General features: G+C 36.1%; 1 protein-coding gene across 4 annotated transcripts in view; it reads left to right on the forward strand.

Annotated features, from left to right (window-relative positions):
* Positions 1 to 11,476: 11,476 nt before the first annotated feature.
* Echdc1 (ethylmalonyl-CoA decarboxylase 1) overlaps positions 11,477 to 19,985 on the forward strand; it is a 33,277-nt gene continuing 24,768 nt past the window's right edge. Inside the window, exons 1-2 of one of the 4 annotated variants that reach the window (XM_076858275.2) lie at positions 11,477 to 11,690; positions 18,455 to 18,676. In XM_076858275.2, the coding sequence (XP_076714390.1) occupies positions 18,457 to 18,676 (220 nt within the window). In that variant the 5' untranslated portion in view covers positions 11,477 to 11,690; positions 18,455 to 18,456. Of the gene's footprint in view, positions 11,691 to 11,787; positions 12,099 to 12,124; positions 12,632 to 18,454; positions 18,677 to 19,985 lie in introns of those variants that run through there. The other 3 variants (XM_076858276.2, XM_076858277.2, XM_076858274.2) reach the window with 3 other exon arrangements.

A 19,985-nucleotide genomic window follows, 5' to 3' on the forward strand; every position in this document is an offset into this window, starting at 1 on the left:
TCCTCTCTCCCTCCCTCCCTTCCAGTAAATATTTCACCTAGCCTTTGTGCATTCTTTTAAATAACTTTTTTTCTCCTGTCAATTATTCATTCAACACTGACTTTTTAAAAAGTATGTAAAAAAGAGATGAAAAGGGCAGAACAGTGCTATTTAGAGACTTACATACTGCTCTGATGAATAATTATCTAAAATATTTAAAATCAAAGTAAGTAAGTTGAGAGAATAGTTCAGTGGTAGACATGTACTTACTAGTTCTAGGCCCTGGATTCAATCCCATAACCAACATAAACACACACACACACACACACACACACACACACACACACACAAAGAAAGAAAAAAGAAAGAAAGGGAAAAAATAAGCTTAAATACATGTTAAATTAGAATGAAAAGTATTTTTTCTTTAGGAAGTCACAAGTGGAAACAAAAAGTATGAGAAATTGCACCATAACATACAGAGAACTTGGAAGATTTTACTATTAAGAGCCTATAACCAAAATTTGAAATAATTGTTGAAATACAGGCTTTAGTAATTGATTACTTAAGGATAATTATGAAACAATTAAGTAGCTAAGAGCTACAATTGAAAATTTAAAATGTTACTTCTTAACAACTTTAGGTAAAAAATTGAACTTGTTTCCATATTTAAGCAAATCTTTTTGTTTTTTTAAATTTTTTTCTAATTAGTTATATATGATAGTAGAATGTACATTATACATAAATAGAGTATAATTTCTCATTCTCTGGTTGTATATGATGCAGAATCACATCAGCGATGTATGAGTGTACCTTTTCCCTACATCCTTGCCAACATTTATTGTTGCTTGTATTCTTGATAACTGCCGTTGACTGGAGTGAGATGAAATCTTAGAGTAGTTTTGATTTACATTTCTCTAATTGCTAGAGATATTGAACATTTTTTAATATATTTGTTGATCAATTGTATTTTTTCTTCTGTGAAGTGTCTGTTCAGTTCCTTAGCCCAAGTGGATCAAAGACTTAGGTGCTAAAACAGAGACCCTGTGCCTAATAGAAGAAAACAGTAGGACCACATCTTCACCATGTAAGCTTAGGACCTGACTTCCTTAACAAGACTCCTAAAGTGCAAGAAGTAAAATCAAGTATCAACAAATGGAATGGATTCAAATTTAAAAAGCTTCTTTTCAGCAAAGGAAACAATCAATAATGTGAAGAGAGAGCCTGGAGAATGGTAGAAAATATTTACCACATTCACCTCAGGGCATTAATCTCTAGGATACATAAAGAACTCAAAAACTTAAAACCAAAAACCAAAAACCAAAACAAAAAAACAAAAAACAAAAACAAAAACAAAAAACCCTAATCAATAAACGGGCTAAGGAACTGAAACAAATTCTTTATCAAAACGAATTGTTCAACTATGTGACTAGTCAACTTTCAACTAAATTGAGTAAGTGGTAGTCTGAATTTATGAATGGGAGCCTAGTATAAGATTTAAAAATATATCATTCAGAAGATAGGCTTGGTGGCACATGCCTCTAAGACCAACAATGGGAGGCTGAGGCAAGATGACCTCAAGTTTGAGGCCAGCCTCAGCAACTTAGTAAGACCCTCAGAACCTTCATGAAACCCTGTTTCAAAATAAAAAGTAAGAAGGACTGCACATGTAGATAAGTACTAAAGTGGCCTTAGGTTCAATGCTGAGCAGCCCCCTAAAAGAGTTATTTAGATAAACAAATCTTTGAATAATGATTAAAACTAAAGAATTTATTTGATTGAAATTATTTTGTGTGTATCATACAAACTAAAACTGAGTGCTATAGTTTAAATCCCTCTCCAGAAGTTCATGTGTCAGAAATAATCCACAATGAGACAATGTTGAGAGATGGAACTACCATGAGATGATAGAGCAAAAAATTCCAGATGCAGAGCCCTTCAAATTGGATTCCCTAGCTTCTAGAACCATGATCCAAATAAACTTATTTTCTTTACAAATAACCCAGTCTGCAGTATTCTATACTAGCAGTGCAAAAAAATACTATAATAATAACTGTAAATATATATATATATATATATATATATATATATATATATATATATATATATAAAATATATAAACAAATAACTATAAAGATACTATAAAAACACTAAATAAAATAGATGGTATCTCTGTGTTGAGTACCAAAATAATTTTTACATGTGATATGCTATTCTGAAAAATACATCATCCTTTCCAAATCTTTAATGTAACAGGTTCCAGTTATAAACATTCTACATCATTTTTATTTTAGAACTTAAATATTAAAGTCAGAATTTTCTTTTTCCTTTTATTATCTGCCATTACATTTAAATGACTTATCAGAAACTATGACTTTATAATTTTTCAATCTCCATATTTCTCTTTTGTTTCAATCTGATAGCTCTGTATTGTTCACTGTGAACATTAAATATCAAGGCTCTAGCTTTATCTAATACTTCTTTCCTGTTTCTCTTTCTTTATTAAGTGCCACTATTCTTTATATTTACATGATAATTTCTTAACTCCTTCTATATTATTTTACATTTTTTATACAAGTCCCTATATTATTTTATATTATATATTAGTCCCTTTTTGGCTTATATAAGCTATCTGGCCTAATTCCAAGTTCATATATATCAGTGCTATCCTTTTTTTTTAACACCTTTGAATCCTGAGACTCTTCTTCTTCTTCTAAAAAAAAAAGCACATTATGTTCTTTAATAAGGTAAATGACATATTAAAGACTCAATTTTCTTTTTGTGGTGCTGAGAATTGAACCCAGGGCCTGTGCCTGCAAAGCAAGCACTCTACCAACTGAGCTACATTCCCAGCCCCTGAATCCTGAGACTCTTTAACCTCTACAAACGTTAAAATCAGGCTACAAATTTCAATAACTCTCATACTCACAATCTTCATTGCTTTTTCTCAGATTGTCCAATATTATTGTACATCCCAAGATGGCGCTGAAAGGGTCATATAGAATTCCTGTGATTTGAACTTCAATTTTAATAACCTTTTAATTTGTTTCTTGTTGAGTCAAAATCACACTCCCTGAAGAGATCTTAATACTTATTATTTTCTCCTCTCCATTCCCTCAGTCCCACTGTGTCATCTTTTAGACCCAGCAGAAGCTTTTTAACTTCTATGGCCTTTTTGCAATTCACTGAGGATGTTCATTGCTGGATGTCTATGAAGAATACGTATCAACCTTTCCGTCTTCTCCATACTCTAATATATAAGGGTAATCAGAATTTTGGGCAAGGAGGAAGGGAAGAACAAGATACAGCCTGGTTTATTTGAAAGCCTCCAAGGTGAAGCAGGCATTGTTAATGTACTGTCCAGAACCAACCATAATCTGCATACATGGTGGTATGTTTTTTGACAACTAGTTACTTTATCTTTGTCAGAGAACTTCCCTCAGACCTTACTGGACAGCATAGCAAGCAGATGTGATAGTCCATTGAGACAGACCTTAACCAATAATTCATTGGTGTTGTGATAGATATGTAGAACTTAGCTTTCATCATTTACTGAATGAAATTCTTTTACTCATGTTTTGCACAACTTTCCAGAGCTGCCCCATGGAATTAGACTTCATTTGCCCATTATGGTAGCTTACTGAGTGACACGTTTCCTTCACTTTTCCATTTCACCTTGGTTGTATTCTTAGCAATTTGCAATAAACTGCTTGTGCACATGAATCACTGGGCTAAGGGGCTAGAGTCTGGGTCTGGGAAGAAAGGCAATAGTGACATTTGGAAATTGTAATATATAATTTCCTCATACACTATTTGGAATCACTGCTCTAGCAATAAGATTGAAGCCAGCTATATTAGTTGATCTACCTTTTCTGATTTTCATCTCTAAGCAAGTATTCTTGTATCTTTTTCTTCATCAAAATCACACAGCGATCTCTTCAGTTAACTTTCCCACATTTCATTCCTTGGAGAAAAAAGTTGTATTTCTCTATCAAGATCTTTCATTTTTTGATCTACTTGCAATACTAGAGAAATTCAAAGACTGTTATGGTTTGGATCATATGCTGAAGGCTGGAACCCCAGTTGATGGCACTATTGGGAGGCACTGGAAAGTTTAGGAGGTGGAGCCTGGTATAAAGAGGGTAAGTGGTGATAATTTATATTCAATAATATATTTTGTCCTTAGGCCCTGGCATTTTCTCTCTCTTTCTCGGTCCCCCTCCCTCTCTTCCTTCTGGCAGTCGCAAGGTAAGAAACTTTCTTTGGCCATGACCTTCTGCCATGATGTTTCTGCTTCTCCACAAGTCTAAAGGCAAGGACATCAATTGATCATGAACTGAAATCTCTGAAACTACGTACAAAATAAACCTATCCTCCTTTAAGTCGATTTTATCAGGCAGTTTGTCACAGTGATGGAAAGCTGATTAACACACTGCCTTTGCTGAATTATGCTAAACATTTACAGAGCATTTAATACCAATACTTTGAACTCTTAACAGAAACTGAAGAGGGAATACTTCATGCTACTGACTTGAAATGTCACTTATTTTATATGTGTAGTTTTTATATAGATTCTCTCTTTGTTTCATTGTTATCTTTGTCGCTATGCCATTATCAGTTTAAATTACTGTAGGTTAAAAAGTATGTTTTGATATTTGATAGTGTAATGCTCTATGCCACCTGGAAACTTAAAGTCTAAAATAGTGAAGAACAAAACACAAAGAATCAAAAATATATTTACGAAAGCAGAGCCCCTGATATGCCCAGTCCACACAAAAGCTGGAACTAGATACAAGAAAGATGGCTCTGGTGGTTAATTTCAGGAGGTATATCAAAGGTGGGGATAAGGTTTCAAGGGTGGAATCTTGCTTCATGATGTCTTGCAGTTAGCAGGTTAATTGGGATCTTGGCAGGTCACACCCATCTCAGGTGCTGTGTGGGATCCAAGGAAGAGCTGAGGGGGAAGTTCACCTGCATCAGATAATCTATCCCTGTGGGTATGCCATGGGAAGTTTCCAATCCCAGATCTACCCCCTACAATGTACATACAACACATTCCACACACAGCTCATGGATGGCTTATGACAGAACAGCAGTTCCCTGTTTCCTCTATGTCCTAATTCTTGGCAATCACTGTAAGTATTATATTCTTCTATAAGTTTGATTGTTATAGATACTAAAATGTATGACATCATATAGTGTTTGTCCATTGATCTAACTTATTTCACTTTGTGTAACGTCCTTCAGCTTCATCCATATTCATTACATTATTGTTCACAACAGCCTTAGTCACATCACCAGATGTCAAATCTGCCATTGTCTTAATATTAGAATTCCCAGACTCAAAAACTGTGAGAAATGTTTGTTGGTGAGGCTACCATCTATGGTATTTTTGTAAAAGAAGCCTTAAACAACTAAAAACAATAAAATGTCAACAAATTAGACAATGTAAATGAATGGACGAAATCTTAAGAGGAAGCCATCCATCAAAACTTACTCAAGAAGAGATAATTACAGGTAAAAAGACTGAATTACTAATTCACAATTATCCACAAAGAAATGCAAAATCCCAGATGCCTGTACTGATAAATTTTCCCAAAAGTTTAAAAAGGAATTCATACCAATTCTACAAAAATTTGCTCAAAATATAGGAGAGGAAGCAACACTTTTGTGAGACCAGTATTACTTCATAACAAAACCAAAGATATCATAAGAAAAGAAAACCACAGACGGATATCTCTTATAAATATATATGAAAGTTTCTCTTAAAATACAATTAAATTCAGCAACCTATAAAACAGTAAATATCATTTTTGGATGGATGGTGGAATAGAAGAAAGCTGTATTTTAAGTCACAATTGGCTCCAGACCAAAGCAGCAGGTGTACAACTTCTCAATGAGGGTAAGTGAAAGAGGGATTTCACTAAAATTCAATATTGGAGACTAAAAAGTGGTTTAGGGGCTCAGGAATTTGGGTACAGTAAACAAAGAAGAAAGAATACATTGGAGCCTATCTGGCTGCCACATTAGCGGCATAGGCACAGCTTCATCACAGACAGGGAGATTGGCGGGGGGGGGAACAGATTTGGTACAGAAAAGTCTGAGTTAAACAATGCTGCCTAATGTTAGCTGATCCAGAAGCTGCACTATGTGTTGATGCTTGAAAAACAGGCACTGTATCTCAATAGGTTGAAGAAAGCTGACCGAGGTAGGACCATCTTGGGTCAACTGCAGGACCCAGGAGAGCAGGGAAAAAAATACTGTCACAGTATCCTCACAGGTGTCTATCATGTGACCTAGGCTGAACATGGTAGAAAGTGAATGAAACAAGTGTGGAGGAGACTGTACCCAAGGAGATTCAAGTCAGAAGGACAAGGAGGGTCTCAAGTTGTTTCTGCTTTGTTTCTGATAACTCAAATGACCAGATGAAGTGGGCCAGGAGTCTGAAAAGGTGAGGGTGAATACACTCAGAGATTAAGCTTGGAAAGGCTGTGCTCCTTGGCAGCAATGAGTGTAGGATCAACACCCCTACCCCAAACTGGATTTCATGGGAGACCCAGACCTGCATCAGAGATCAGATACTGTCAAGCCCTATAATCTCTCCTAAGCAGACAACACTCAACAAAGCCCCTGAGGTTTGATTAGACCTCAATCCCTTCTGCTGAAACTCCTCTCTGTGAACTTTACAGAGCCCTGTACCCTGAAAGTACACCAAACTGATCTGAGTGGACAAAACACCAATGAACAGTACTTCCTAACCACATTCCCCTCATACTGGTAAGAAGGGAAGCTGATGGAAAATCCTGAAAACCTCATTGCATTGTGTCATGAACATTAAGAAATAAAATACATGAAGAGCAAAGGTGAATTACAAAAGAAAGATGAGTGAAACTCCCACTACAACGTATTATCCAATGTTCAAGTATATAAATAATTGCAGGCATTATTTGTTCAGAGTACAGAAACACCTGAGGTATAATAACTATTCCTAATTGTCTTTCAATATTTGACTTAAGCACCACTTGCTCAGAAATCAAATATCTGGAATTGGGGCCAGGAATCTGCATGTTTATCCAATTGAACCATATGTCTGCCAATGATTGAGAACCTCAGTGTTTGTCAAGAAGGTTGCTAGGAATTCATAAATACAACAAAAGTACTAGGCCTTTCCTCAACCTAAAACATCAACTCCCAACACTATGTAGACATACTTTTGTCTTCAAAGCATTTAATACCACCTGACACTGCACTATATGTTTACTTACTTAGATCTTCATTGTCTATCTCCCCCAATAGAAAATCTGTGTTGTGGAGCATAACTTGGTTACTTTCCTAAAATATGAAAAGATAAATAGAAATTAGGATGCAGAAATAGAAAGCTCACTTAGCACTAGAGTTATTACTAAGACACTAAGATGAAAGAATGAAAGTTATTAGTGAAAAAAAGAAACTGAAGAGACTTTTCCTCAGAGAGGGAGAAAAATGCAGACTGAATATTCAGGATAGCCCATGGTGTAATCATTGAAAAGAAATCCATGGCTAAACAAAATTGCATGGCAATGGATGTTACAAGGATAATATAAAAGTCCTACAAACATATAGATAAGTTTAAAATACGGATTTCATATAAAAGAATAAATATCAGGTTAGCAACAGGTTTTTCTTCTAGCAAAAGAAATGAGTATGGTCTATAGAGAAAAGGGAAAGGGTGACACAAGAATTGATCACTATCCAAGGTGAAGATCATGTGGAGAAAATAATGACTGTTTCAGATATGCATGGGCTCAGAAAATAGGTAATAGATCTATATATTTCTTGGGAAATAGTAAAAATTAAAAGAATAAAACAAATAAAAAAACATTTTAAGTATCTTTGTAACCAAGTATGAGGTGAAGAAAAATGAAAGTTTGAAGTAAGCATAAGTTTAAAACAACTCGTGCGTTTAAACATAGATTGCCTGAATTCTTTTTAAATATGATCTAAAACATGAAATGCAACTTTGAAAAGTATTGACAGAAAAGGCACATAATATACCAAATAAAATTTTTAATGTCAAGTCTCAAACACCAGATTATATAACAAAACTTGACAAATGAAATAGGAAGATGAAATAATAGTGAAAATACTAAATTCCTTATTTTTTCAAAGAAAGGACTAAATAAAATACTTCAACTATGTTTAAGCAGTCAAGAGATTCTTGGAAAATGTTAATAATTGTAGTAGAATTAAAGTCAGAATATATAATTTACAAAGCACTGAGAGAGATAAAAAGTGTATGAGATTACTCATACAGAAAGCTACAATTCGGGAAAATAAATACACATGCACGCATTCACAAAGGAAACACAAAGAAGCATACATAACAGGTATGCATACATACAAGCCATAAACTGGTATATACAAATAAATTTTTCTTCAGCTCAAGTCAGTTTTTATTTTGATGCCCCAGTTCTGATGAAGAGTGGGCAATTAAAATTTTGGAGGTTAAAGTTTGCTTCTCTTTATCCTAGTGTTGTAGCAACACTCTGAGAGGTTTGTATAATTGTGCAAGGACAGACAATCTAGTCCTTGAGAAAGAAATAAAAAGATTATTGCTGAATTTCACAAACCCCAGATAAATGGCCTCTTTAAGACTTGTGGTTTTCTGACTCTACACTATCATATAAATCTCTATATTCTAAAATGTGGTTTTCATCCCTATTCCAGTGTCATGACACATTCTATTCCTCCCACTAGAAATATTTCCTTTACTTACCTATGACAACTGTGGAACTCTGGGGACATGACAAGTTCATCTAAACCCCTGCACTAATAGGACTGACCAAATTTCAGTATGGCTTCTAAAAACACAAAGCCACAAGACTAGTATTGATAGTCAGGAACTACCACAGGGACAAAAGGCAGACACACTCCAGGGCCTTAACTCATGAACCATTAAAAGTACCATATGCTGTGTTATGGTTTGGATGTGAGGTGTCCCCCAAAAGCTCATGCATGTGTGAGACACTGCAAGAAGGTTCAGAGGAGAAATGATTGGGTTGTAAGAGTTTTAACCCAATTGGAGATTTAACTCCCTGATAGGGATTAACTGGTGGTAACTGAAGTGGTAGGGTATGGCTGGAGGCAGTGGGAATTGGGGCATGGTATATATTTGTAGCTGGTGAGTGGAGTTTCTCTCTTTCTGCTTTTTGATCACCATGATATAAGCTACTTCTCTCTGCTACACTCTTCCACCATGACAGTCTTCCACCATAATGTTCAGCCTCACCTTGAGCACCAAGGAATGGACTCCACTGTCTATGGATTGAGATCTCTGAAACCGTGAGTTCTTTTTTCTTTTTTTTTTAAAGAGAGAGAGAGAAGAGAGATAGGGAGAGAATTTTTTAATATTTATTTTTCAGTTTTTGGTGGACACACATCTTTATTTTTATGTGGTGCTGAGGATCGAACCCAGCGCCCCGTGCATGCAAGGCAAGCCTGTTACTGCTTGAGCCACATCCCCAGCCCAACCGTGAGTTCTTAAATAAACTTTTTCTCCTCTACAGTTGTTCTGGTTGGGTCTATTAGGTGCAGCAAGAAAAACACTGATTAAAACAGTTTGTAATCCCAGAAATTCAGGAGGTCGAGGTAGAAGGATCACAAGTCCAAGGCTAGCTGCAGCAAATTAGTGAGACTGTCTCAAAAATAAAATAAAATAAAAAATTAATAAATAAAACAAATAAATAAATCTTATAAAAACTAGACAGTCCAAAACTCCCAACAATAACAGGAACTAGAGAGGCTGCCAAGAAGCACTAACTTCACTCAGGCTGCAGATGCTGGATGGATAATGAAAAGTAAGTAACAGCTTGGCACCTGTCTTTATTGTACATTTGCCTCCTTTATTACCTTAAAACTTAAATCAGGTTCTTGCTCAACTCTGCACACTGGCATGTAAACTATCAAGGAGTGTTCATCTAAAACTGGTTATATAAGATTTATTGACCTAAAGTTACCTATCCTGTACCCTTCAAGACTGAGGACACCATAATAAGAATAACTAAGGTATTTTCAAGATTTGCAGGGACATTCTACTACCAGCTCTTACAATGTCCTATTCCAGACACCCCGAGAAAGGTGCCTTGGAGTCTCCAGTTATTCTCCTACATTTGCAGTTACTCAGAACTTCTGGAACAACACCTGGCAAACGGAATAGTCCATAATGAAACTGCCTCACTTAAGCAGGACCAAATCACCTCATAGAAACCAAACTGCCAACCATTCAGGATCACAGGTCTAATAAACATCATGCAAAACAAATGCAGATCTCCTCCTTAAGTAATAGCCCTTCAGTGGAGCCAAATGGGAAAGCCAGAACTGAGATAATGATCAGCCAGATTCCAATCCATCCCAGCAATCTGATAAAAAGGCTTGTCCTTTATTCTGGCAGCATAGTCTTTCTTTTAGTATTGTCTCTCTTCTCCTTGAAGTTAACCCACGATAATCCTGTTACAACTTTGCCTGTTCAGAGGTCATTCTTATTGTCTCTGGCTCAGAGGGTCCCATCTCTGGCATATTTATGAGGGAACCACCCATAAAATGCCTGCCTGAGAAAGGTCAACTGTTTTTCAGCCAACAAAATAATATGCTCTCCATACCCTTTTCTTACGGCAGCTTTCAGAGAGAACTTGCCATTATAAATGTTTAACTTCTGCAACTCAGAAGTACTTTATCAAGGAATTCAGAGCCAAACTTTGCAAAAGCAGTCATCAAGAAGGATAAGGCCTCTCAGTCAAAGGTTAAAAAGCCTAAGGTAACTTACCAGCTAACAAACACTGTTGGCCTAATCACATTTCCCCTAGCCAATTCTGTAATTTTTCACTTTTTTGCACCCACACTTCCACTCACTCCAATTCTTTTTAAAACACCGAATTGCCTCTGCATAAGGGAAATTGAGCTCAGTTCTCTCCCTTACTGTTAGTAGTCACTGGGCAAAACGTTTTTTATCACTTTAACTAATATCCAGATGCTATCTTTGTCATCAACCACCTAAAAACTAATTTCAGTCCCACTTCTTTGACAAAATGATTCCAAAACAGATGCAAAATGGTTTTCCCTTTCATCTGTCTTCCAAAGCATTTGCTGTCTATGCCAGCTAAAAGGGTGTTGGCACAGAATTTTACGCTTACCGAGCTTTATAAAAGCCATGTCATTATTCAGGGCATACACTGTACTTGATTTTTTAAAAAACGATAAAATATCCATTTATCCCTCAATAACTCTGATATGTTACATAGGGTGTCTTTCGGTACCTCTCCCCACCCCTTTCGCGATTCCCTTAAACTGGTTTTCTTCTCTTCATCTGAAGCCACGTTTACAGCAGAACGTTGGAAACTGGCTGGCTGTGGCAGCTTCCCTTTCCTGGAATAAACCCAGGATGGCAGAATCGATCGTTCGAAGCCAGCCCAACAGGAGTCCACCGTACTACGCTTTCTCGCGACACCGGGAAGAGCGCAAAACTGCGACGTCGTCCCGAGAAAGGGACTTCTGGAGGGAGCGGGGGCGGAACTTCCGGGGTCGCGGCCACCCGCCGGGGTCTGAATAAGAATGCCACGGACCGAAAGGGGACTTGGGTGAGCGAAAGGAATCGCGGGGGAACAGAGTTTGGGCACCGGAGAGCGGAAGAGGCTCTAGCGGAAGAGGCTCTAGCAGAAGCAGGAAAAAGACTCCGAAAGGTAGCGCGGAAGAGAGCTGAAGGGGGTCGTGGGGAAGCGGAAGGAGAATTTCCCCTCCCTTTCGGGCTCTGTATTCGTAGGAGCTGGCGGTAACCTTAGCGGTCACTGGAAGACAATCCCAGAATGTGGCTGTGGAGTGGATGCTAGCGCGTAGCCCAGCGAATCTCACACGGAGAGCAGAGGGGCTCCGCTGCCGGGTCCTTGCCAGGCGGCCGTGCAGGCCCACTGCCCCCTGCTGGGCGTGGGAAAGCAGTGGCTTGCGCCGCCCACTGACCTTCCGAGTGTTGGAGGCGCCGGAAAACTTTCCAGGGGAAGGGGGGGCTTTTAACATTTTCAAGAGGACAAGAAGGCCTAATTTCAAAGCACTTATTTGATTTCTAAAGACTTCCAAGGCCTTGGGTTAATTAGGTAATGGTCTCTGGGAACTCCGTACTTGTTTGTCTCTTTCTGTTGTATTCAGTCTGGCTTAACTGCCTTTATTCTAGAATTTTTATGTATGTGCCGCAATAATTAAAAGGCAATACACACGTAGAAGGGCCACAAATGTAGATTGAACCCACAGGTAAATTATGATTGAAAAGACTGATGAGGACTGAGAGAATATCCAAATCAGCACTCCCACATTCCCCATCAAGGAGTTCAATGTATACCAGCCATTGTTCTAGGTGCTCCCCGTTTGTAGAGATAAATGGACATGGACAGGGATAGCAGAAGACTCCTTTTGAAGACCTTGTGCTCTCTTGAGATAAGCTGGAGGGTTATTAATATTTATATCTTCTGACGGAGGGAGGGAGGGACATGGTGATACAACATCTGATCTTTTCTTGACAACTTATTGGATGAAAGACAAGTACATAATAATTGGTTGGGGCACAGACAGAGAGTGATCAGCATTCCAGTAAAGAAAATTAGCCTTGCAAGAGGCATGGAATTGAAACAAGGTGAGTTATGAGAATAGTGAATTGGACAGATGGACTGTTCGTTGTGGCCAGTTTCTTAGCCCTATGTATGAAATTCAATCTTAAGAATATTATTGGTAATTACTATTTGCCAGGCATTTTTCTAGACATGGCAATTGCCCTCATGCAGCTAAATGTAGTGGAACAATTTGATTAAGGAAGTAGGGAAGTCACGGAATGAAGGTTTTGATAAGGAAAGTAGAGGTGAGTGTTGTCTCGGGTGTTAGAGGAGATGACTTGGAGTTACTCTAAGGAAGGAAAATGTGTCACAGAGATCAAGGATACCAAAGTTTGGAATGATGAAAATCCTGAAGGATTTGAGGAACTGAAACTTTTTTATTGTGGTTGTGTGAAGGAGAGGGTTTGGGTGGCTTGTAATGAAACTTGAAAGGTAAGTTTATATGATAATATCCTAACATCAAATTGAAACCTTGACAAACAGGTAGTATATTGACAGTCTAATCTCCCATACTTCCGTTTTTTTTTCTTGTTCACTCCTTGCCTTAGGTTGTTTTCTTAAGTATGATCTGTGTTAGTTTTCTGTTAATGATTCTAACATAATGGTGAAATAGGTAAGTACTTTTAATAAAAAAACTAGTGTATTCCCTTTGGGGGTGGGGCGTGACAGGGGACTATTTGTAGAACTTGAAAACAAATTGGAGAGCAAAACCTTTGATCCCCCCCCCCCAGGGGTCAGGGGTTGGGGGGGGTGTCAGAAGGTCTTCTCTCTTACCCCTTTCTAGAGGCTTGGCAGTAAGACTGAATTGGCCTTCTGATGGGGCAGCAAGTGATCCTACAAGACAGATTTTAAACTTTTTACACTGAAGAAAGTTTATAACATTGTAAATGCCTCAGTACCTTTTTGTTGCCTTGTGATTTAAGGAGTAAACCAAGTATAGATTATTAAACTACTTGCTTACACAGAACTTGAATCTTAAATTGTATTTACTTATATTTTCAGATACTATAATAGTTGACTAGTGACTAACACCTTGTTATCTCCTCAGCATTGACCTGCTGTGTACTTTACACTCTGAATTTAGAATTGGGATTGAAGTATACAAAATAGGCTCTAAGCAAATTTTTAGATTTGGCTGCCTAAACTTTGAGTCAGCTAATTTGGTAGGTTTAAACAGTGTCATTGAGTTTTTTTCTGGTACTATTCTTGTACAGACAAGGAAGGGAATCTTAGAGGAGAGAAAAAAAAAAAGAAGAAGGTACGGTAGTGTAAGGAGTACAGAATGAGGAGAGAAAGAAAAAAATATGGAATTAATAGAGAAAATGTTACATGTGTTAATATAAGGTTTCCTGTAAGAAGTCAGCATTTCAAAGATCACAGATATTTAATGAGGCAAGGTATTACTGTTATTTACATATAACATATTACGTAAGTATTTAAATGTTTAATGATTTAAAGATAAGGGGATGAGGATCTGATGATATTTCATACTAATTGCACTAGTGTTCTTGGCTGCTGGAGGGAGGGACAATGTAGCAGACAAATCCCTTACAAATGAGAGCAGAAAACATATTGCTTGCTGATTCTGTTATCCTACAATAATAATTTAAAATGCTAATGATTTTGTAAGCCTTTACTCCTTGGTATTTTTTAGTTTTTACTCTTTATAGAGCATTATAAAAAATACAGGCAAATTTATTTCTTTAATGTTGTATAATCCATATCAAGTTTCTCTAGCATTTTTATATGAAGTCATGATTAGTGTGGAGAGGATCAGGACTTCTGCCCCAAATTAATTTTATTCATTGAGTTGCCTCTATATTTGATTGTCCCTGGGGATAAAACATGCAGAGAGCACACACAGTTCATACAAAAGCAAATTCCTTGAAATATGTTTGACTCTGAGTATATACACTTGTGTGCTGTGTGAGCTGAGCTATTTACTGATCTTGAGAACATATTTTCTCTAGACCTAGAAGGAGCCCTAAGGAACCCTGAGCCCTACTCTATGTTGCTTTCTTAGGAAGGGACATTTCCTAGACTGAAAGCAACCCAGGTTCCTTTTCCACAAGGGTCTGGGGGTTCTGCAGGGGTTGTTCTGGAGGTGACATGTAGAGACCAACTAGTAAAGACATAATGGGAGAACAGATCACAGTGAATCCAAAACAGGAGTATCAGTGGAAGCAGTTTCCTTTGTTGACTCTTATAGAATGCTGAAAACTATTATGTGTCTCTGAAAGGGGGAGTAAGAATAAGGATACTGGTTTCTCATTTAAGTATGCTAACAATAATTATTAGGTATTTACCTTAGTATCTACTAGGTATACTGCCTGTCATTCTAAGAAAATTACAAAGGATGTATCAGGATGGCCCATACTATCCAACAGCTTTGTGAGATATCTAGGCAAATAGTTAAAGAAGGAAGAATATACTAATAGACCCTTCCTTATAAAGTATATAGAATGGACATTATAGATATGCAGAGTACCTTTAGATTATCTCTTAATAAGCTAATTTCTTTAAAGTGGCCATGTTTTGATTGATGATTCAATAGAGATCATATTGTGTGCAAACTTTTTATAAACTTGATTAAAACCAGACAAGGAGCTCTTGCCCTCCTTTTCTGAAAGGAAACAGAGATTCTTAGCTGATTGTAAGAGTGGTGGCCAGCTGACCAGAGGCTAGTGAAGAAGAGAATTTGGTCAAATATAATGCCCTACACACTTTGAACTTGCATTTATTAGAAACCCAACAATAAATTATTTTTTCTATTTTGTAATTCTTTTTGAATTGCATTATGTGTCTTTTAGTTCCACAAATATTGAATTTAAAATTATATGTTAAGAGTTATGAATAAGGCATAGTCTCTCTTTAAAAATTTAATTTAATGGAGTCAGGAACTCACCTTCAAAATATTACCATTGCCATGGACAGTGGTGCAAACCTGTAATCCCAGCTACTTGGGAGACTGAAGCAGGAGGATTGTAAGTTCAAGGCCAGCCTTGGCAATTTATCGGAAACCCTGTCTCCAAATTAAAAAAATAAAAAGGAGACCTGGGATGTAGTTCAGTGGTAAAGCACCACTGGGTTAAATCCCCAGTAAAACACACACATCCCTCTCCCCCCCCCCCCCCCCACACACAGAGCTATCATTTGTGTCAGTTCTAAAACTCTGTTTTTTTGATTGGCCATTTGTAAGAGACACACTAAGTCCTTTAATAAGGACTTTTGCTTACTTGCCAGACCTGACAAAGATTTCACACTGTATTATCAGTGGCTCCAATGTAACATTTGTGTTCCTTACCAGTTTTCTATTATGAAATGAAATAGAGTACTTAAGAAACTGTCTTCGAAATTGACAATTTAAAAGTTTGGGAAACATTATCTGTATATTCTTTAGGGTTTGTTAAAAAGTTTACTGAGAAGTATATGTAGCATACACAGAATGTAAAATATATAAGAAGAATGTAAAATATATAAGAAGAATGTAAAATATATAAGAAGAATGTAAAGAACAATGACAAAGTAATTACCATTGTATCCATTATTTAGGTTAGGAAATAGAACACATCCACACTCTGAAACCTAATTTTAAGCACCTGTTAGGTGACTCAAACACTTGTTTTTCTTCATTCTTTACATTTAGGTTATTTTATTTATGACTAAATGTAATATAATCTGAAATTCATAATCATAGATTTTAAAAATTTTGTAAGTATTTAATAATCAATGCATAATAAGATAGCCTGTGTATAAAATATGTTTAGAATGCTCAGAAGACTTGATTATAGGTAGCTGTGAAGTGATTTGAAGGAGTATTTCAGGTTTTACAGATTATTTGATAAATTGATATTTGCTTTTTAAAATGGAAGGGCGGGGGTGGGGAGAGAAAGACAATAGCAAGTGCTAGCAAGATTGTGGAGGAAATTTAACATTCACTACTTATGGGAATATACATTGGTACAATCATTTCAGAAAATGCAGACAGTATTTTCTAAAGTTGAGCAAATGAAAACAGTACATGCATTATGATTGGTGGTATACCAGTCAGTTGGCTGTGTGTGTGTGTGTGTGTGTGTGTGTGTGTGTGTGTGTGTATGTGTGTGTTTATGAGAGAGAAGAGAGAGAAAAGAGCGAGCTCATGCACATGTGCGCACGCATGCTAGTGCTTGTTAATAGTTGGAACTACCAATGGTCTAAAAAGTTAACTTTGAAAATTCTTCAATACTTAACAATCAGGATAAGATGAACTGTAGCATACCAACCCAATAATTCTATCCTTAGATATTTATCCATCAGAAATGTATATATGGTGGCCAATAGATATATACCAAAGTTGTGTACAGCAACTCTTTGTAATGCTAAAAACTGGAAACACCTCAAAAGACTGTTAACATAGAATAGGTAAGTTGTGGTACATTCATGTAATAGAATGCAGGAATGATGATGATTTGACTATTTAGTCTCTAATTGTACATAATATTAGCAATGGATTCAGAAATAGAAAGTTGAAACCAGACACAAAAGAATATATGCTTTTCAATTCATGTAAAGTTAAAAAGTATGCAAACTAACCTTGGGTTAGTTTGTCATCCTTATTTGAGGCATTCTGAGTGCAAGGTGGCACAAAGGACCTCTTGAGGTTCAAGTTATCTTCTATTTCTTGATTTGAGTGCTATTAACTAGGATATTTTCAACTAGTGAAAAATTATTGAGCTGTGTCTTATGTTTTGTATACTTTTCTGAATATATGTTTTATATTAACAAAAATGTTTTTGATTTTCATTAGGCAAAAAAAAGTTGATTTACATAGGGCAAAAAAAAGCCTAGGGGAAAAGATGAGATTATTGAGGATATATGTATAAAATAAGAAGAAAAGAGAATAGAACCATGGAGAACACAAAATCCACATACACATTCCTGTCCTTCCCCATTTTTCTTATGATCCTTTCCAGCTTTTTGTATGAAAGCATGGCAAAGGGAAGGATAATGCTAAGAATAAAATTTCTATTAGGGTGCAATTGCTCTCGTAGCATTCTGTTTCCAAGGGGAAAACAGAATAGCTGATTGGAAGAGTGGTGGCCAGCTGACCATAGGCCAGTGATATTTGGACTGAATTAGAAAAAAGTTAAGGGTTGGAAAATAAAAAACTACTGTGATGAGAAAGACTACCTGGAGACAGGACATTTAATTAAATAGAGAAGAGCAACATTTTTTCTAAGCCTTAGTTTTATTAGGTCCCAGTAAATGCATTGTAATTATGTCATTCTCCTTGATACGACTGAAATGATATGTTTTGTGAATTATTTGATTCGAGAAGGAGGGAAAGAAAAAATAAGTACTTAAGAGAACTTTTCTTTCTTTCCTTTTTATTTTTTTGTTTATTTTTCATTTTTAAGAGGTGGGGTCTCCCTATGTTCCTAAGACTGGTCTCAAACTTCTGGGTTCAAGCAATCTTCCTGCCTCAGTCTCCTGAGTAGTTGGGACTAAAGGTGCATGATGCTGTGCCCAGCTGAAAGAATACTGTTTTGTTTTGTTTTTTGATACCAGGGTTTGAACTCAAGGGCACTTGACCACTGAGCCACATCCCCAGTCCTATTTTGTATTTAGAGACAAGGCCTCACTTAGTTTTGCTGAGGCTGGCTTTGAATTCACGATCCTCCTGCCTCAGCTTCCCGAGCTGCTGGGATTACAGGCATGTGCCACTGCTTCTGTCCTGAAAAAGTACTTTTAAAAGCAGGAATATATTCTCAATTCAATAGAAAGCCTGTGGCTGATTAACACATAATAGTAGAAAATAGAGTCTGTTAATCTGGACAGCTGTATACTTACCTCTGTTTTTTCAGAAATGGCAAAAAGTCTTTTGAATGCAACATCTCTGTCTGCAAGGACAAAACTACTACATCAAGTGGGAGTATCACTTTATAATACTTCTCATGGCTTCTATGAAGACGAAGTAAAAAAGACATTGCAGCAGTTTCCTGGTGGATCCATTGACCTTCAGAAGGAAGATAATGGCATTGGCATTCTTACTCTGAACAATCCCAGTAAAATGAATGCTTTCTCAGGTATCATCTTTTCTAAAATAAAGAATGACACTCAATCTTACATGCTATCACATATTTTGTCTTTGGTGACTGAATCTTCAAAATCTTGGTGCTCTTTGTAGAATGCATGCAACCAAATGAAACTCTGTTACATGAACCAGGATCGTTTTTACTAATGTTAAAATGGTACCTTAATGTTTTAAAAAGAATTGTGAATACAGATATTGATAAAAAGGACACTGTTAAATCAGTCTATTTTTTCCATAATTTATTAACTATATAAAAACTTTGTTTTCAGCTAATGCCACTGAGAAACAAGGAAGAGAAAGTTTCAAAGACTTACTGAAACTGAATAGAAAAACCCATAAATGAAAAAAAAATATTTTGCTTACATTTTTTTTAATGAATTGAGATAAGACTGTCATTGTTAACTTCCCTCTGTTGCCTACAAAGTGTTCATTTTAGAAAAAAGGCACTCCTTTTAAAAAATTTCTTTTAAAATTTTAATTGTCATATATATGTAGTACAGTGTGATAATTTGATACATATATTTAATATATAATGTTAAAATTAGAATAATTATCATTTTCTTGTTGAGATCTTCAAACTCCTATTAAAATTATTTTGAGATACAAAATGTTATTTCTTATAAATACATAATTTTATTTGTTATAAATGTATTATTCACATATATTAAACTATATATAATAAAATAGTTTTATATATGTTGCATATAATGATTATTAACACATATAATAAATTATTGTTCTGTAGCATTTACCAAACTAGTGAGTATTAGAACTCATTTCTCCAATTGAAACACTGCACTGGCCTATCTGTTGACTCTTGCCTAACTCTTAGATTCTGATGAATAACTTTTACCTATTAGTCAAAATTCTGAGCATATAATAATTTTATATTTAAGAGACATGGAGAACAGAACGTGGTAATTTTTACTAAAGCTCAAATTTGAATCACGCTACCACCATGTTATATAAGAGGTATCCAATAGCGTTCTTGACCACACATTATGTTTAAAGGTGATTTTGTGATCTACTTGTCAGTTATGCACTGCATGGGGCAGAATAAATTCTATTCTTTAGTAGCACTTGAATATTGGACTCAAAAATATCTCAGTAATTTTATGTGTCTATATATAATTATCATTATAACTGCAGATATAATTGAGTAAGTTGTAAACTTTGTAAATACCAGTAGTGAGTCTTTATAACTCACAACTTTTCTCTCTGCTTATCAGAATTAAGAGGTATTTTTCTTTTCTTGTCTTTTCTTTCGTTTTTTTTTTTTTTTTTTTTTTGCTACTGGGGAT

The sequence above is a fragment of the Callospermophilus lateralis genome, chromosome 6, assembly GCF_048772815.1.
Source record: "Callospermophilus lateralis isolate mCalLat2 chromosome 6, mCalLat2.hap1, whole genome shotgun sequence".
In the NCBI taxonomy this organism is placed as follows: domain Eukaryota; kingdom Metazoa; phylum Chordata; class Mammalia; order Rodentia; family Sciuridae; genus Callospermophilus; species Callospermophilus lateralis.